The sequence below is a fragment of the Varroa destructor genome, unplaced genomic scaffold, assembly GCF_002443255.2.
Source record: "Varroa destructor unplaced genomic scaffold, Vdes_3.0 BEIS01000002.1, whole genome shotgun sequence".
NCBI classification, from domain to species: Eukaryota; Metazoa; Arthropoda; class Arachnida; order Mesostigmata; family Varroidae; genus Varroa; species Varroa destructor.
The window spans coordinates 132991-152011 of record NW_019211455.1 but is presented as its reverse complement, the minus strand read 5'-3'; the positions used below and the strand labels follow the sequence as shown (position 1 = coordinate 152011).

General features: G+C 41.1%; 1 protein-coding gene across 31 annotated transcripts in view; it reads left to right on the top strand.

Moving 5' to 3' along the window:
- LOC111243876 (uncharacterized) overlaps nt 1–19021 on the top strand; it is a 203399-nt gene that overhangs the window by 119777 nt on the left and 64601 nt on the right. For 11 of the 31 annotated variants that reach the window (XM_086980226.1, XM_086980227.1, XM_086980225.1 and 8 more), the window contains one exon: nt 4192–4320. The exons of 4 other annotated variants lie outside the window; for them this stretch is intronic. In XM_086980226.1, coding sequence (XP_086836352.1) covers nt 4192–4320 — 129 coding nt within the window. Of the gene's footprint in view, nt 1–4191; nt 4321–5356; nt 6398–6424; nt 8701–8735; nt 9065–9100; nt 11965–16601; nt 18263–19021 lie in introns of those variants that run through there. 16 more of the 31 variants (XM_086980251.1, XM_086980244.1, XM_086980242.1 and 13 more) reach the window with 16 other exon arrangements.

The following is a 19021-nucleotide window of genomic DNA, read 5'->3' as shown; positions in this document are numbered from 1 at the left end:
GTACACATAAATATGTGGTCAATTTAGGACAGATATTTTATTGAAAAGTTGAAATTACCAAAGCCTTGAGCATAAGCTTTTCCCTACTGGGAATGAAGCGGCGCGCGGCCTCCGCTTTGCTTATCGGGCAAAACATTATATCGCAGCAGTTCCTACCCCAATGACATGTCACATATACGGTATCGCACTCTGGGATAGCGTTGGGAAGCCACAGTTGTCGTTGACGGTTGCTAACGTTGAAGAGAAAAACGGAAGGCGTCATCGAATCGCGTGTGTGATACGCCCGAAGCGGCGTTAGTGCTAAGCGACAGAATGAGAAAATCTGCGTCCACCAAAAGCCACAAACAAACTGGGGTGTGACATCGAGGTTTAACTCTACGTCTGACCACCTGATGTCCTTCTGCTGTCGAACGGTAGGTGCTCGTTGCTGCTGGGTTGTTGCGATGCCGAGTTCTTGGGAGGCTGGTCGCCTCAATGTTCGTCAACTTTCTTGGTTATTTGTTTCCTCTACTTTTTGGTTATTCCCATCATGCAGGCTTCTTCACAGGTATAACGTCTAATGTTAGAAACAAGGAGATTTCAACGCTTGCTTTAACTATGTAGGCGTCCCCGTTATCGGAGCTTCTTGCTGGTGCTCATTCGTCCGTCTCCCGGAGACGAAACGTGAAGGAGCCGTGGAAATCCTAGAAGCTATATCAATAACGGCAGTCGTTGAATCCAGGAATCAGCCCAGCAACAAAACGGTTCAACGACATTTTAGGCCGCGTACATGGTTTTTTTCTGTGTCAACGACAACTCTGCCGAGCTGCGTGTGTGGTTTCCGTATGCTTTTCTCGCTCGTTTGGATCGAGACATCGTCCAGGAGATTGGATCGGTATATCCAATGATTAGCGACGCCGAATAGATATCGGCTGAAAAATTTTTACTAGATCTTCAGCTCTCGCGACAGCTAATGCATCACTAACGGACCGAGTGACAATCGGATAAAGACTCGCACATTTAAGAGCATTATACATATGCCATTTACCACGATCACTGTGGTCGCCCGTGGGAGTTCAGCGTAATATAGGAGGCGGCGATGCCGAAGAGGCGGTGATGGTCGTGTTATCGTGCAGCTCTGCTGGTTATGATGGCCGAATGAAAGACAGAAAAAGGCGTATTATGATGTTTTTCGTGAAGTGCTGTTGCTGAAATTGTCTTGTTGCCATCGTTTCGGTGTGGGAGAGGTTGCCTCCTATTTGTCTTCATCACAAAAGCAACTTGGTAGACGCCTGCCATACGCTTGAAGTCAGAAGAACAGCGGAAGTAACTGATCGCGAATGCAAAGACACGACAGACAGTTCGGCTCGGGCTTGACTATCCTATTACTCTCCTCTTCGCATCGTCTTCGTCTGTTTGCAATACTCTTTTTCTCGAGTTTTTGAAAAACTCACTTACAATATGAATACACAGCCAACGCCTTCGCCCAATCCACGAAATGGCAAAAGCTGTGTGGGGGGGAACAACGGCGCTGGGCTGGGTATTTTTGGGTAGAAAAAGGGTGTCAAGACACTAAACCGCCCTTGGCTATCGAGTGCTGTCAGGTCGTTTTTTTGCTCTTGTTCATCTCTGGTTTTGCATATTAAATTATATGTAGTCGCAAATTAATTCTGGACCGTTTGCCCGCTCTGGATGCGGACCCGTGGTCGGCCCAGTCAGTTTAAAGCACTGATATAAAAACACAGGTCGTGAGCTAAAACCCCAAACTCATCAGCTTCGAACAATAGTTCTGTTACTTTAAGTGTTTTCCTGAAAGGAAGTAGTATCGATCCTAACAGCAATTTTTTTAAATAAATCATATATTATACATCAGTATGGTCAAATTTAAATATTCGCACAATTGCGAAAAACATGAAATGGTAGTATTTTAGCAGGGAAATAAATGATGAACGTTACGGGCTATGTATTTCCTTATTCAAAGCCAAATTGTGCTTAATTCAGCTATAAAAGCAGCCAAAACACTTTCATCATCTACTATCCATTTGAATAATGAAAATTGCAATAAAAGTAGCTAAACAGTGAGATGTGTTCTTGTTTATTTTTGAAAATTTTCATATATGAGCGCTGTTGGTAGCATTTTCGATGACAGCTGAGTTTAAGGTTCGGTACTGTAAAAGCCTTTCGATGGTTGTTTTTTCCCATGGTTAGCTTTCTGCTCGAAGCGAAGTGTGTACGCGTGGATTCGAATCTAAACCCCCAGATGTCCCTAACAGCCTTGCAGGCAAATAGGCTAATTATTTCGCTATCTGTTACGCGGACACAAAGGGTTCCTGGTGAACATCAGGGCTGCTCCGATCATGAGTAACTCGAATTTTTCATCGAAATCATTGACCCGGCTGAATTCTACAAATTTTGGAGGAACGCAAACATTCTACGTACTGAATATAGTTCCTTGTCTTCTTGCGATATGTCGAAATATGCAACCAATTTTTTTCAGGAGCAGGAGAATAGCCAACACGAAGGGCACCGATGGCCATCAGTTACAGCGCATGAGCAAATATCTCAACGCATTCGTGATACTTCTTTCAAATGGAGCTTTTTCCTCGTTTCCATGTGTATATATGTAGTAGATATAGGTAATGAAGAAAACGGCTTGGATCTTTGTACAGAACTAAGCGCAATACGCCCGCTATCATAATTAGCGTCCATTTGGACCACATCTAACATATACCAAACTTAGCTCAGTTTTACTGAAATATACAGTAAATACGGTTACTTCAATGGGGGAGAACAGCCTATCATTACTACGACAATTAAGAAATAATACATGTGTCCAGTCGAGGCATATAGTAGCCGGTTTCACTTGCAGATCCGACATGTCCGCTGTTGAAATCGAAAGGATTAGAGCGGTCAGCCTAGAGTCATGTAATTCTTAGAAGGATTTGTTTCTTAATAGTCAGCCAGAGCAACATGAACTTGCACAAAAAGCAGTGATCAGTCGAGTCTCGAGTAGTCAAGCTATTTGGCAACAGTTAATGACTAACTTAACACGGGCTAAACATATACCTGTCGGCTGCTAGCGCTTAAAAATACGCAAGCAATAGGCGGCGAGCGCCTGTAGACAATCGTCACGCGTCGACGACCGAGCCGCGGGAAAAATCGTTGCCGCTCGGGTCATCGGCACGATAATAGATAGCCATTGTAGTCGTTTGAAGGGCTTTTTACAAGCCTATATTAGGATTTTTTTGGTACTTTAACTACTGGGTGGTTCATTTATCTTTATCTCACTCTTCGTCGACTACAAATGTCTCTACGTATGAATTCAGACTTTATGTAATTTAACGGTAGTATACCGTCCTATTTAATGTCTATTTTAATTTGGATAATCACGATGACAACGAATGAAAAACGTTTACATTTTCATATAGATATGGCGCGTCGTAGGCTATCCACGAAAGCTATGCGCTGCACAAACTATAAGCAATACACGACTGCTACTGGTCGAAGTGAACCATTTTCAAGATGGAACCAATGATGCGTTATGTGCTAGCGATACGCGTATAATGCTGCAAGTGATAGGAACCGACAAAAAAATTGGGCTCGCTTAAGGTAAGTTTATTGAACTGGCTCCTCGATTCTCGCGCTCAACGCTTTCCCCAAGGCCTATTAAGGCCTATAAGCTTATCGCAGCTGAAGCACTCTTCTAGCGAAGCTAGAATCTTTAAAGAAAACTCTACCCCATACAGGAAGAAACAACAACGTCTATTGGCGCACCAATGGGATTTTTCCCGAAGTTCTGCGAAGAAACTTAAAGCCCATAAAACACATGACCACTACAAGACGGGAAATATGTATACGACACTTTTTCTGGCCAGTCGAGTAGAATGTTTGTCGGCAGATAGTGGAAACCAATAAACCGGCCTTTGGAAAATTCGTTTACTTTTTGTAGTCTGATACATTACACTTTGTGTATAAGCCAATCGTGTAGCGTTGACAATACATTTTGCTGCAACGGCATTTTTTTGGTGTTAATAGAAACTAGACAGGTCACCGCATTAGCATTATAAGCCACTTAGGATCGCATAAAAGTACATGTCTAACACGAAAGCGACGAGGTTATTTTTAAACAGCGTGCGTTTGTACCCACCCTAACACCGCATACATAATGTATTCGAACCGAATAGGTAATGAACCGTTTTCGTTAAACAACAGGTCGATGTGTTGAGGATCGAAGACACCCTTCGTCAGGCGGGTCTACTCAACAAAATGGCACAAGCCCTCTCCATGTGGGGCTTCGTCGAATTGGCCCCTTTTGTTTGCCTACAGTATCTCCAGTATCAGGTAGCTGATGTGTTATTTATACGTCTATAATGTTATTGCTGAATCCGCATGATAGTATTGTAAAAATCACCGTTTAAGAATCAGCAAGAAGGCTTGAAGGGATCATCTTCGGTAATTATATCTGATGTATTACGAAATATGCTCGTCATGTTTTTTAACAGCCTACAACGTTTACACTTTGCAGTCGTGAGATGCTAGTGAAAGCGTTGGCAGCTTCTTTCGTACGCTCCGCAGTTTTGTCTAAAATGGGAACAGAAATGAATAGAACTGGTGGTTCCTATGGCCTAGCTCCTGACATACATTGGCCGTCACCGAGAGTATTTTCGAAGTAGTGAGACAACGCCAAATTAGATCTAAGAAAAATTTCGAACTAGTTCTGGAAAACTCAGGAGACAGAAGCAGTCATTGACGCCGTCAGGCCGGCCATTAGTCTGCTTCTGTAACTTGAATCGATTCAACAAATCAGAAATTTACAAGTAGGAGCAACCAGTTTTACTATCATTTCTATCGCCGATAGATTTCAACGACTTCACTGGTATGATACACTACGCGGAGCTGAACTGAAGAAATTTCACTTTATTTACTTATTTATTATTTATTTACTCATAATATTCCGACTACTGAACCTCTAGCCACTTTTGAGAAATGTCGTCATAATACATAACATTACTTACGAGGTACACAACGACAAACGATTTGTTTTCAAGAAGGGAGTACGTATCGTGAACGTAGAAATGACCACAATTTGCAGCTACTCGTTAACGGTTACTTAAGAAAAAGTTATAAAAAAATCTAGACGATGTTTTTAGCCAGGCTATGTTCAAATAGATTGCACTGTATAATTTCGTTACCTATGTAAAGCTTTTAGCCATAAGAAGCTCGTAGAAAGTTTCGTAGAAAGCCAAAACCATCGGGCAATGGTAACAGCCAATGATGGCATATCGGACCCCTTGAAATCGAGCAGACGACAAAGCAAAAATAATGCGACAGGGACGATATGGAAAGATGTATCGAAGCGAAGAAAGAAAAGACGATGGTAACGATTACCAACATTAATGGCGGAAAGGAGCGCCAACGATGGTGGACAGGATAGCGGTAATCTACACGTAGGCCGACAACGAACTGGTTCCGCAAGAACACAGAGACAATTCATGAAATGGGTCTCGGAAAATCTTCCAGGTTACTAAAAAAAACCAGCAACAAAAAACAGGTATGTATGTTGACACTATTAGCATCACTGAGCATTTTTCCCTATATGGGATCGGTCTTCACACGCGATCGGAGACCCGATGGCAAATTGTCACCATTGCGTTTCCACGTCACATTTACGTATGCGACAGGCTAATCAACCTCGACAGACAACTACCAGCACCTAAGAAGGCGGCCTCTGTGTTTGCTGATGATACAAGTGACGGGTACATCCCTATAATGGGACACGAATTTTCGTTCCTGTTACCAAAATAACGTTATTTAGACAATTTGTCATATCTTACCGTATGTCACTGAAAGTAGAACTGAATAATTAGTACAGTGACTGGTATGAGACAAGATTGCTACACGTTATGAAACCTTCTCAACTGGATTCTTTATTCCCGGTGTTACGGTTACAAATATTTTTTCATAGCTTTTCGTTCTATGCACGAATGCATTGTGCTAAGTACTTGATAAATTTGTATCGTTTGTAAAATGCTGCCTGAGGCGACGATCCATAGAGTTTATTGCTATTAGAGTTGACTCCAGTGGTCGCGAGAACCGTTTCACACTGTCTAGAATACTTAATGACATAATCGATTCACGAGATATACTTACGATTGTCTTTTGGTGACGAGAATATAAACTTACAAGTTGCGGATAAAAAAAAAGCTTTCAGATTACTTATCGTCTCTTTTCTCCGAAAATGCAGTATCTGTCAACTGATGGATGGATGGATGAATGAGAAAAGACTCTGAAACGTGTCTAAATCACATTTCTGTTTCTTGGATAGTCTGAGGTGGAAGCCGTCTCGGTAATCCTGCAATCTCATGTCCTACCTGATCGTTGTCCTGAATCTGAGGTCAAGCCGAAGAGCGCAAAATTAGTATGTATTACAAATAATTTTGACTCATATCTTTGAGCACTTTTCTTTTTGTTGATTGCTCATCAAGATACCAATTTACAGATGTGAATTCCGCAATCAACTTCTTCAAAGTTACTCTATATAATATGAATAATATTACTTTTGTGCTGAAGACATTTTGTCCGTTGTAAATGGCTGACGTTTGGAAATTGTTCGATGGCGCTTTGACGCCACCAATGTAATCTTGACGAGTTACGAAATAGATAGATTTTTCGATAAAACCCGTCAAAGACGTAAAAACGCTTATTTAAAGATATAAAAAAAAATATTGATAAAACATAAGTTGAAATTGCTGCACAACAGTAGGACTGGCTATAATGTCCTGCGGCGTCTTTTCAGTAGATTCTACGGGTGTACTAAACGGGTGTACTGTCCACGATGTACTATAGATAGATGACCTCCGAAGGCTCTAATGAAGAGGTCGATTTTTTTTGCAAAAATCAACTCCTTCAAAAACGTTCCCTTTGTCTTCCTTTTAATTTTCAACCTATTCCCAAAAAATTAGCTTCGCCACTTGACATGTCTATGAAAGCCGACCTGACTGGCTTATTTAGCCTTGATAATCCATAACCAAGCCTATATTTGTGAAAAACTTATTAAAGTATGTTGAATGTCAGCTTGAAACTCGCTTTTTAAACCTACAAGCTTGCAACATCAACTTAAGATCAAATGTAACTCAGTTAATCTTAACAGGACAGCTGTTTAATCAAGCTCATCTGGCGGGTGCTTTGACTTGATACTTGAATAGGGTAGTTAACTCAAACTAATAATATATACATTACTGTGTTACTCTAGTCTTCAAGCTACGCACTTCTGTATCGTTATAGCATTTTCGTTTATTATGTATGCTATTGTGTAAATAATTTATCAACGGTCCAGCGCGATACCATTTCAGTTATCTTTGGATTATTAGGGTTTCTTCACTCAGGTTTCTTCTCAGCAAGTATGGGATCCTCGCTATTTTACAGTTATATAGCTTCAAATGGACAAATCAATGTGCGTACTGGTCACGTACAGTCACTAGACCTAAATTTCATCTTATTTCTACTGCAGTCAATCTGCTATAGAACGTTACCAGCTCAGTCAACTGAGCCCAGAAACAACATAGTAATTTTCGTGAACTAACAACACAGATGCATTTGGAACTCCTTGCCGCCTTCAATATTCGTTGAATCGATAACTACAAAGTTATCTATTCAGAATTAGATTAATTAGGCATCGCTTGCTCTTTCATGTGGGATGTTGGCTATGTCACAGAATTTGTCACACGATTTTTGGTCGATCTCAGTCTCTTCCAACTGGTGCGGCCTTGAGGTTTGTATTTCTAAATGAAGCCAACTTGAATTGCAGCTATGCATATAAGGATCAGGCATAGAGGCAGGACTAAATATTTACTTCTAACTCGCATATACATACACACATATCATAGGGTATCCCATTAAATCTATTTCTTTAACTAACCAACAGATTTCTGATGGCATTTTCTTGATTCTATCCTTCCTTGCTGTCGGCTCTAATGCCTACTTGTTCAAACTCACGCCCCGCATAACCAAGAATTCTCCTGTACCAACATGCGTGCTGCCTAGAACCTGGCGATAGGTTGCGTGTGACAGGTTGGTTTCTGTTTAATCCCCTTTCTTTCGCTTCCTTTGAGCGTTGACCAAGAGGCACACGATTGGGACTAAGCCTGCGGAGGTGCCAGCATGGAGCGCCCTCTGACTCGTGGGACTACTACAGTCACTGAAAGGAAGGGGGAAAAAGGGACAGGATACAAAAGTTACTCTATTAGCTATTCGGTTAAGTTGCTGTCTATGGCGTTCTTCTACGCTCAGCTTAGTTGACTCTGATGGAGCGACAAGGGCAGGAAGAGCGCAAAAATCAGATGAAATTCGCACGTCTGCTATCGTAGCTGCGAGGCGAAGGCCCACGCCGCAATGAAGACTGCGATAAAACCGACCAGAGCGAAGAATCTGTGGCAATCCCACGAACCGGGTGAACGGAACTGGCCACATCGTGAGCAGGCTCATATGAATTAACGAATGCTATCAACGGCGACTGGCACAGTTTGAAAGGAAACGAAGAATATACCACTGGAGGCAGCAAATCCGCGTCCAAAAGTAGATTTTCCCTACCTCTTTCGTGTGAAACCCGTTCCATAGATTGTCTAGCGTGATAAGTAGTGAAATTTATCATATGGTAAGGCTGTGCGGGCTACTGGAGAGAACGTGTCCTGCAAAACAAAGCCTCGAGCGGCCGAGTGCAAGGTTAGTGTTACGCTGAACACCAGGTACTGCATGATATCACTCATATAAACTGATTTAAATCAAAGCACGAAAAATGAAACAAAGGCTGAGAGACTGAACGAACAAGCTTTTTCAATAGAGAAACGTGTTGGAATTTGCCGAAGCAGTAGATCGAAAATATGACCGCGCCCAACCCACGGTCTAGAACTCATCTGCCCTATCTATTATAACAGCACTATGCGAAGCGAAACTAAATAATTGAATACAATTTATTTACAGTTGACACGAAACCTCTAGATGAAAGATATTTGAAAGACTATAGGATAACGCCTCAGCTTTGGATTTGGAACGCTAAGCCAAGATTCGCTAATCGCTTACTAACATGGTCTGTAAATACTCAGTAGCACCATTATGAATTCTATTCGCCAGTTTAACAAGAATTTTTTGTATTTGACGGTACCTAAACATGAAGTCGATAGAATGAATACTCAGTTGTTCCGCATCTTAAAAAAAGAACCAATTCTTAGTAATTGGAGTCTGCACATTTTGCAGTGGGACGCCCGCCATGCAGTATCTGATACTACAGTTAAGCCTATTTGGTCTTCTAGATTCAAAAAATTAAAAATTTTTTTATGGCATTCCGAACAACTAGAAGAGTTCGTCGATTTAAGACACCATTATTGCTCGTCTTTTTGCACATTTTATAGAGATCGTTACTTTACCCTGTCATGGTCATGGACACGAATCGTTAATATAACCTAGCCAGCTTTTATAGGGTTATTGAGAGTACCTGTAAGACATATACCTCATTCGTAAATCCTGACATTAATGGTGGTAATCCGATGGCACGACACAATCAAGACATTATCTAGTCTATAGACTAAATCTTTTCTCATTACATCCGCATACACATGTATTACTGGAAAGTCCGGCCCCTTAAATACGTGCGATGCTAGATCCCATACGTTTCCCTTGAAGCGTACCGGCGCAACTGCTCGACCGGTCTCCAGAGAATTGCGGCACGCGCAAAGAATCCCCCATCAGGTGTTCCTCGTAGCTATTGTGCACCACCAGAACCTTTCTACGTTCATTGCATTCTGAGAGCTTCAGAAGAACCTGTTTAGCTTTAGCTGTTGTCTTCATTAACACCGAAAGAAATCATCTTAGTAATGATATCAATAGTCAATGAAAAAAAGGGGTTTGCCAACAATGTAGAGACCGTAAGCTGTCCTCGAGCTAACTACCAACCCTTATCCCTTAGTGCCTACAGGGCACACCCAATCTGACGCACACCAACTACGTAGGAAAATGCAGTCATTTGAGCGCATATTACGTTATCGTAGTTTCTTCTGTCCTGAACTCGCCGGACCGACCTCAGGTAGCCGATTATGCTGTCACCGTTATTGGTCGCTTCCTTCTTTGCCCGAAGAGAAGCAGACACACCTTCTAAAATGGCGGAGTACCACTCCAAAATTTGCAGTAGCACCACCAGCATCTCTATCACGGACTCCAGTTGCCACTGTAAAAGTGGCTGGTCGATTATAGGCAAGGTGCACGACGGGTCAGTTGAGCCAGCACGGGGAAGTCGAACTCCGCTCTTTGCAAAGGCAAACAAGCCCCCTTCCCCTCAAGCCTGAATGTGAATGAAAAGTGAGCGAACGGAGCCTTTCGCTTATTCCACCCGGAATCCTAGCGCCTTTCTGATTTCGCAAGGTATCAGGACTCTCGCAGCACCTATACACACATAAAGATAAGGCCACTGTTGATCCCTAGACAAAGTACATCGCATTATGCATTATAAGAACAATACACTGATGTTTTAAAAGCACAAGCTGTTTCAAAGCGGTTATTTACTAATCAAGTATCTATTTGAAAATAATGGCTTGCAACGTTGCATGCTGTTTTTGGACGCTCTCCAATTATCAACTGCTTTTTGAAGACATAGTTTATACAGCTTTCTTCATCGGTGTATCATAAGTATGGGCGTGCCCATCATCATGATTGCCCACCAAGCAATTATAGGCAAAGCATTTTTTATTTGAAATTTTATAAACAGTACACACTTTAAGCTTAGGTTCTGGCTTAGCTTGCGGAATTTTATATCGTACTGTAGTAGAACAATTTCGGTTTAATCAATTCATTCGAGTGCGCTTTTCCCTTCCTGCTCGTATTGGTTGCTACGTTGTTACATTTATTTGGCTCTCTTTAACATTCGACAACGTACATGTACTGTAGTTTACGCAAAATGTATTGTGGAATACTTCAACCTTTCCCTGTCTCCGTTTATGATACTCTCGGGAGTGACACCACGCGATCCCTAGGAAGAAATTTAGCCTGACTGAAAAGTGAGAGCTAGAACCACTGCCGCTCTTGTTGTGAGTAGTTCTGTATTCATTATTTGATTACGCTAGCTTCCCGCTTGTTTCATAAGCATCGCGTCTATACGGGATAAAAAGGCACACTATAACACCAGCAAATGTCCCCGGGCCAAAAAGCGTCCTGGGTTTTTTCACATCATTGCTAGACGGCTCTCAAGCGCTAAGTGATAGGTCAGAAAAAAGACTAACCTTCCACGTGGCCGAAGCATGCTTTACCACTAGAAAGCAGATTTGAATAATAAAGGGAAAGGAGGGGAAGGATACTCACAGATCGGTCGTTTAAAATGTGGGGGGTGGTCGGGAGCTCGCCAAAGGCGTCATCGCCGATAGCACCACCTTTACCACTACACTGTATTGCGGCTGATGTGAGCATTTGCTTTGAAAAAACACGGCCTTTTTCCTATAAAAGCAGCCGTTTGCCTCTCTTTTCTCTGATTGATTGTTACTCAATTGTCTGGCCTTTCAACTCGTCATGTTGGCACTGCGATACGTTGCTAACTGGTCACGTTTATCGTGTCGAACGCGTACGTGTGCGTCCTTCCGTACTGTTACGGGTGAGGGTTATTCAAATTTTCTATGAATGCAGTGCATGCTCGAACGTCTACTGTTAAAGAACCACTATGAAAATGCCGAAGGACCGACGTACAGTTCGGTAATGATAGATACATTGTAATAGAGCCTTATAAACACAGGCGTATTTTTCTCTCCTTAGTATTATTGATCCAGAAGTGTTATGGTATGGTTGTTGAATGCTACTGCGGTCGCCTCCATCAGTTACCTGGTGGTGCGTTTGGCGAAATCGTGACCGTAACATATAACATCTCTAAACAACGCAAAATGCTCACTGACCGATGTCGACAAGGCTCGTCGTGGAAATAGTCTAATTGCCAGGCTGCGAAACAAATAAGTAAGTAAGCGTCACTAAAAAAAATGCCATTGAAAAACGAAATTGTGCAATTAGATCGAATAGAGCTATAATTATAGTCTCGCGTATTATCAACGAAACTGCTATGGCTGCCAACCAATACTAATCTGCTATGTTCCTTATTTTCAATAAAAAGAAACATTGTCTATAATTAGAAAGCGCGCATAAAATTCCTCTTTACGCGTACATTCATCTATAGATAATTATTAGGTGTTTTGACAAGTGATGAAGTTTATAGATGGCGCATGTTATGCTGCAGAAGCTACAATGTAACCCATTTTTCTATAACGGCCAAATTTGAGGTAGCACAAACTCCATCTTCCCTGATTCATTCGGCGTCTGTCCGATTCGGGCCGATATATGCCGGCCTGACAACTAGGACGGTAATAACTATTGGATTAGCAGTTTCTTAATACGCTGGATCTCTACCCTCCTAACCAATCAACAATAACAGATAGCTTCAAGCAACTTGAAACTAAGTTGTGTTGAGTTCGGTTATAGATAATTTATAGTTTAGCAACTAGCCGTCATCTTCACAATGGAGCTGATATATTTCCAGTACACGCTTATTGTTCTACGCTTGCTCAAAGACTCAAATCCATTCTCATTTTCATACGACGGTATACATTGTAGACGAAACGCCACTAGTCCTATGATTTTTAATGGCTCGTCTTTAATTACTTCAATCATCTCTCCGTGCTAGTAGAATTGCTTTGAAAAAAGCTTTGGAACTGAATGGCTGTTTGAAAATACTACATTTAATATTATTATTTATCATGCTCGATTGCTGGAAGCGTGCAATGAATAAATCAGGGTTCCGGGATCAATTTATAAAAAAAGGGCCATCATTTACAATCGACTTATGGGGCATCGTGACGAAAATCTACGATGAAATGACGAAGTATCATAGGATTTGTTTTGGAATGTATAATTCATTTAAGGCCAAGGGGTGACTGAGAAGTTCCAGCCAACCCTTCGAAATGGTGGCAAACGTTACTGGACGTCACCGTTCTAATCATTCGCCATTTCAAGAAGATACTGATAGCTAGGACTTGATTAAGCAAATATAATAAACAGTAATTTGAGCACTGGCTAGTTTACATCGAGGCCGACGTATGTGTCGTTACCAGTATGGATCGTTTCGAAAGTACCAGTTTATCAAATTGTTTTCTTTAGCTGTTGCTTCCCAAATATTTTTTGTGGCCACCGCATCACCAACCGGCTTAGCTTGCTCATCGACCACCGTCTTCATTTTTCTAGAAAAACAAAATATCATAACTCTTTGAGTAGGGTTTCTAACCTCTGTGTTTCGAGTTTTTACGTCCCGCATCGCTGCTTCTAACCCACAGTCACTTTTCTATTTAGCACGCCTAAAGTACAAGGTAGAAACGCCTAATAGCATTCAAGCGACTCTGCATGGTCAGAATAGGCTTTTCAGATCCTTGAGTTGTTGTTGTTGTTGTTGTTGTTTTGATTTCGTGCTAATGTAATAATAGCTTTTTCTGCGGCTAAACAATTGCATAAATCTTCCTATATGTAGAAACTAAAGATGTTCTAACGTGACTCCCCGTAACAGTTAGTGCTAGACGTGTGTCGGATGCAGGATACTGCTGCGTCCGTCTTTTTTCATTAAACATCATGCGCAGTGTAACACTCCAGCTTGTTGGGCGACTCATCGCTAGACAGTTTGAGCTACTGCCAAGAAAAATACTTCGATTTCTTCATTTTGCTTCGCTTTAATTGCTCGGAGCGTTGAAGACTTACTCTAATTCTGGTTAGAGGTCAGAGTATAGCACGCGTACAACTAAAAACGGTAGGACAAAAGATCTAATCGGGATTGTATTTCGACGCTTATGTCGAACACCTTTTTCCGGCCTTTCACCAGCTGCTTGAACGATTGCAGCAAACTCTCTATGTATATGTAAGCACGGGGAGTACGAATGCCATTAAACGATCCGCCAGATTTAACGGACATCGCTGAATTCACTTGGAACTTTAAGGAGAGGTATTCCTTTCGACTCTGGGTTCATCCGTATAAATCAAGTTGTCTACTGCATGTCCTTGGAAAACGTAGCAGATGTTTCAATTGCGGCTAGGTCGCTCCTGCTGACATTTACTACTGGCAGACTCGTTAATAATTTAGAAGACCAATCCAGTAGACAACCTTAGAACTATATACAGCTTTTGAAAATGATGGTACATCTTTGACATAAGCCTGCTTGGTCATTTTAAGGGCACTCAGAACGGCACTCATTGCTCGATTGTAGACTTTTCGCTCAGGAGGCCTCTATCCGAAAATGATTATATTTTAGTTCAAGCTTGCTTCGAAGGTCATGGACCCCAGTAACGGCCATTAGAGAAACAAGCGTTTGTTCGCCAAGCTTCTGACGAGATTTCAGGTGAGACGTCGCCTTAGTGCATTTTTCAAAATATACGCAAATATTGGAAAAGCTCACACCATTTATATGAAAACAGCAAAAACTATGATTAAAAAGAATACGATACACAGTATCCAAACGGTATCTATTTGGCAAAAGACAACTATTTTAAAGCCCCATTTGTGTCTCATTGACGACATATCATCCTTGTTGTCTAGCAGCATACGGATTGAACTAAATCAATTTTGAGATCATCCTTCTAAAGTTCGTTAGTTTAAAGATTATTGGCTAGTTAATTATACTCGTTTATAATAACAGGTCGTGTTACTGAGCGCGCTATAAATCGAGCTGATAAATTGGTGCTCCCGGTAGCAATCTCTACGATGCTATGTATAATAACCATTCAGTTAAGCGCCGTCTAATACCCAACATATCGCCAGAGCTCCATAATGCCACTACAGTGAACCCCTGCCGATTCTGATGCAATGAGAAGTTCCGTCTGCTTTTACTTTGCAGTAACGGTGAGGCTTAACACTATAAATCATATAGCCGGCAAATGGTGACAATGAGCGTGAGACGCTATGGGCTCCGTGAGACACTACAACGTTAGGAACTTATTTAACAACGCAACCAGCGTGACTCGGTGGGGTTCGTGTTGTCTGTCCTTTGTTGATCATGCCGCCGACTGCTGTACGAATAGCCGGCTCTGTACAGCTATCGGTCACAGGATTATCTAATATTCAGCGACAATAACAACGATAGTAAAAACAAGAGAAGTCAAACAGCCACTCTCAGAGTTACAGTCATTATTATTATTACCATAGGCTATCACATCAGCTATGGATCAAAGCGCGGGCATGATAGGAAAAAGTCGATAAAAGGTCGCGTTTAACTTGCCCTGTTCACTGCAGGTGCGCCTCATTCAGCCGCCGTTGCCGGCCGCCTTGGCAATGGGATCCGCGAGACTGATTTCGAACGAAGGCAAACAAGCAAATAGTGTTACTACGTTTTGAACTCGTGGACACTATTTTAGTGGATAAGCAAGGGTAGAGTGGCTATAGGCACAGGCAAAAAGCGATAGCACCTCACCTGGCAACTGAGTTAGTGCTTTCAGGGTACTCGCCAAAATCACGATTCAACAGATGGAAACAACTGAGTTTGGGATCAAATAAATTTTGTCATGGAAATAAAAGGTGAATTATGTGCTGTTTTTCTTTTTTTTTCTAAAAATACGAAATATTATTATGGAAGCCATCATTAATCGTTTTCGCGTCCACTGAAGTGATTTATTTATCTACGTTGAAAACAAATCGATACAATTAAAGCGTGCGACAGTAATGATATAAGTAGTATAATAGAAAGATCCTTTTGTTTATGATAGTGATGAGAACAATGATGGTACAATACAAAGCAAGTACGTGTAGTTGCCTTACCTATGGCGTCGTATTTCTGACAACGTATAGTATAGCATGACGTAATTTACATCTCACCTGTTCTTTTAGCGCCAAATTATCCAATTGCCATCTTACACGCTTGAGAACTTCATTAAGTAGAGTGTGTACAAGCTAGAAAGTTCCAGATTGAGTAGTAGGCGGCAAGCGAGAGAACTTTTAGTAAATTCGTGCGATGATTAAAGTAACCAACGATAACGATAGGCGGGAAAGATCTCTGGCGACTTTCTCATCTCACAGAGAGCAGTTCTCGAGGTAAGTTATAAAAAGTCAGTCAAATATTCCCGTCAGAACATCGTTTTAAGTGATTTGAGCCCATAAGGGATATTCTCAAACGTGCACCCGTCCATCCAACTTTCAATTATCCGCTTTTGTAATTAGATTAGTCAAACTATTTGTCTTTTTTAATTGGATCTGATAGAACTTGATGATTTTCAGCATTTCGTCCAAAATTTAAGTATTGGGCACTAAATAACAAAAATCATCACCATCATAGTTTGTGGAGCTTTGTTTAACTTTATGGCCCTTAATATTATAGTAGCGCATAAACGAAAAAAGCTACCCTAACCGGTATTTCCTAACCAACTTTTTAACAAGTAATGGTTGGGAGTATAGTCATTATCGAAGGAAATTATGCATAGTCGGCCCGGTGTCTGCTCGACCAAACTCCTGGAAGGTGCGACAATGCCTGTCAGACCTGTTGGAATTTCCTACACATGTCTCTTAGATCGTGTTCGTTTTTTTTTTTTTCGATCCCCAATATTACACGTGCAGTAATATAGATATTACTGCACCTGTAGGAATATGCCATTTAATGTTAAAGATATCATTAACGGTCGGCTTTGATCAGTCATTCTAGCCAGCAACTCCATCTACCGGCGCCCAATACGACTACAGCCTGATTGAATCATTTCCTTATTGAATGAACTTTACGTTTACAACCTCTAATACAATAGTTAGCAATTTAAGGAGTTTCCCATTATCGTAACTTGGGTCTTGTAGAAATCGTAGCTGTACTGTATTAACAACGACAACAGCAGCAGCAGCAGCAGCAGCAACAACAAAAATGCCTGAGATAAAGAAAAGTAGTGTCCAATTACATAAATTCATTTTCAAAGCCATCTAAAACGTATACAGATTTATTTTATAAACGATTTTACAAATGCGACCGGATCTAGTTGTGGGTCGTCATAAACTAATGTTGGGCTGGTAGCTTTGTCTGGGGAAAAGGATACCTGACGAAAGACGGAAAATCTCACACAACGTCATTATAGTATTTAGTTGTTGTCTGTGTCTCTCAGATTTACAACGAAGAGAGACGGTGGAAAGTGCTTCTCTCCCTTCCTCCATTTGCAGACAGCGCATTGTTTTTCAATTTCTAAATAATTAACTTCTGTGACCCGAGATTCAGTTTGTACGAGTACAGATTTGGGGGCGTTGTTTTAAAAACTACACCTTTTAGCGTAAAGGTTCGCAATGAAACTGTTGGTTTAAACTCCAGTTTGATATTGGTGCAACACGAAAGGCAAAGTCTAAGAGTTCTAGGTAACATATGTTGACCACACCCAGTAAGTGCTAAAATCTATGTGCTGCAGATATCGTCTGCAATTCAAAAAGAAAATAGATGACAATGATGATTTTCATGGACGACACAACTGAAAAATAGACCCGCAGAAAAAGCGCGCCAGGTATGAATTTTTCGTGCGATTTTACCAATTGCAATTGAATCGCTCTCGCGGAACATTTTAGACCACTTCATTGAAGTCGAATTTTGAATCATTGAATCGAAAGTCAAGTTTCTCAAGTAGAAACAAGTATCGATGGAACTAGAATAGTAAAATTCTTTCCTTCATCAGTGTCGGGAGCCACGTTCGATCACGAGGCCAATATCTGCGCATTGATAAAAAAAACTATGAGGTTACAAAGATAAAATGAAATATACCGACCTGTGCTCAGGTCACATATCAAATATGTCGTTGGAACTGACTCTATTCAAGTCAATAACATATGCCAAATATAGAACCACTTGTATCTAAGACGTTCCTTTGATTTTTCTGCCGAAAACTATGGTTGACTTTATTATCCGTGTAGGATACTATGAATTTTTGCGGAGAATAAACGTTTGAGTTTTTCAGAATTTGGCTGAAGCCATCTAGCACCTTCGAATACTTGCGTGAATGAGCTACTACCTGTGGCGGGCAACCTATTCGGATCCGTTATCGGTACCTACCGTACGCCGGCCTACAAAGCAACTTGAATGTTAGAATGGCGTTCTTTGTTCTTGTGTGGCATGCGCCGTCGGCGAGAGTCACGTAACGTCGAGTGATGAGCATCGCTAATCGATGCTAGAGATTGTACGAAGCGTTTCGCTGATTGACGAAAGTCATAATCGACAGCGACCATTCCTACGATGCATCAACGGGACTGATGCAACGCTGCAAAAAGGACAGGGTAATACTTTAATTATCTTTAGTTACTGCTACTGAATTATCTTTAATAAATGTTTGTTGTTGCTTTTCGCAAGACGTCCACATCCTTATTATACGTGCAAGCACGTCAAGCAACAATTCAATCAATAAAATTAACTCGTATGCAGAATCGTTCAAACATGACAGAAGAACATTCAAATATGAACGAGCAAAAATTATACTCTAATGATGAACGAATTTCGATCGTAAGCTTGGCTATAATAAGTACCGTACAGAATGTAACGTACAGCGGAAAAGGAAGCGTTGTGTAGTATCTTAAAATGGCCTCATTTACTATGTAGATCTGTGCGTAAAATGCGTAAAAAAATTTCGATACTTTGCCAAAGCGGTTTTCCTGCTTTTCCGTTCTCAAGTAAATAATTTCCTTCTTTCATTTGCTCTACAATATAGGATCGATTCGTTGTCAACACGAAATAACATACATGTGTCGTGAATGTTGTATATGTAACGAAGGTTTCACCAGTTGTGAGTGGAAAACAGGGCAAAGACTATCACATTACCCAACAAACGAAGCGGTACCTGTAGAGCAAAAAGCGATCTCATGATCAAGTAGATAGCGGAAATATAGAATACTTGTTTTTCTTTCAAAATTGACCCGCTTACCGCTGGCAGTTGTGCTATTTCTAATTGCTATTAGCCGATAATGGCCATGAATCATTCGTCTATATTAGGTGCTATTGCATTGACATGAATATATATGGTAAAGCTTCACGTATATATA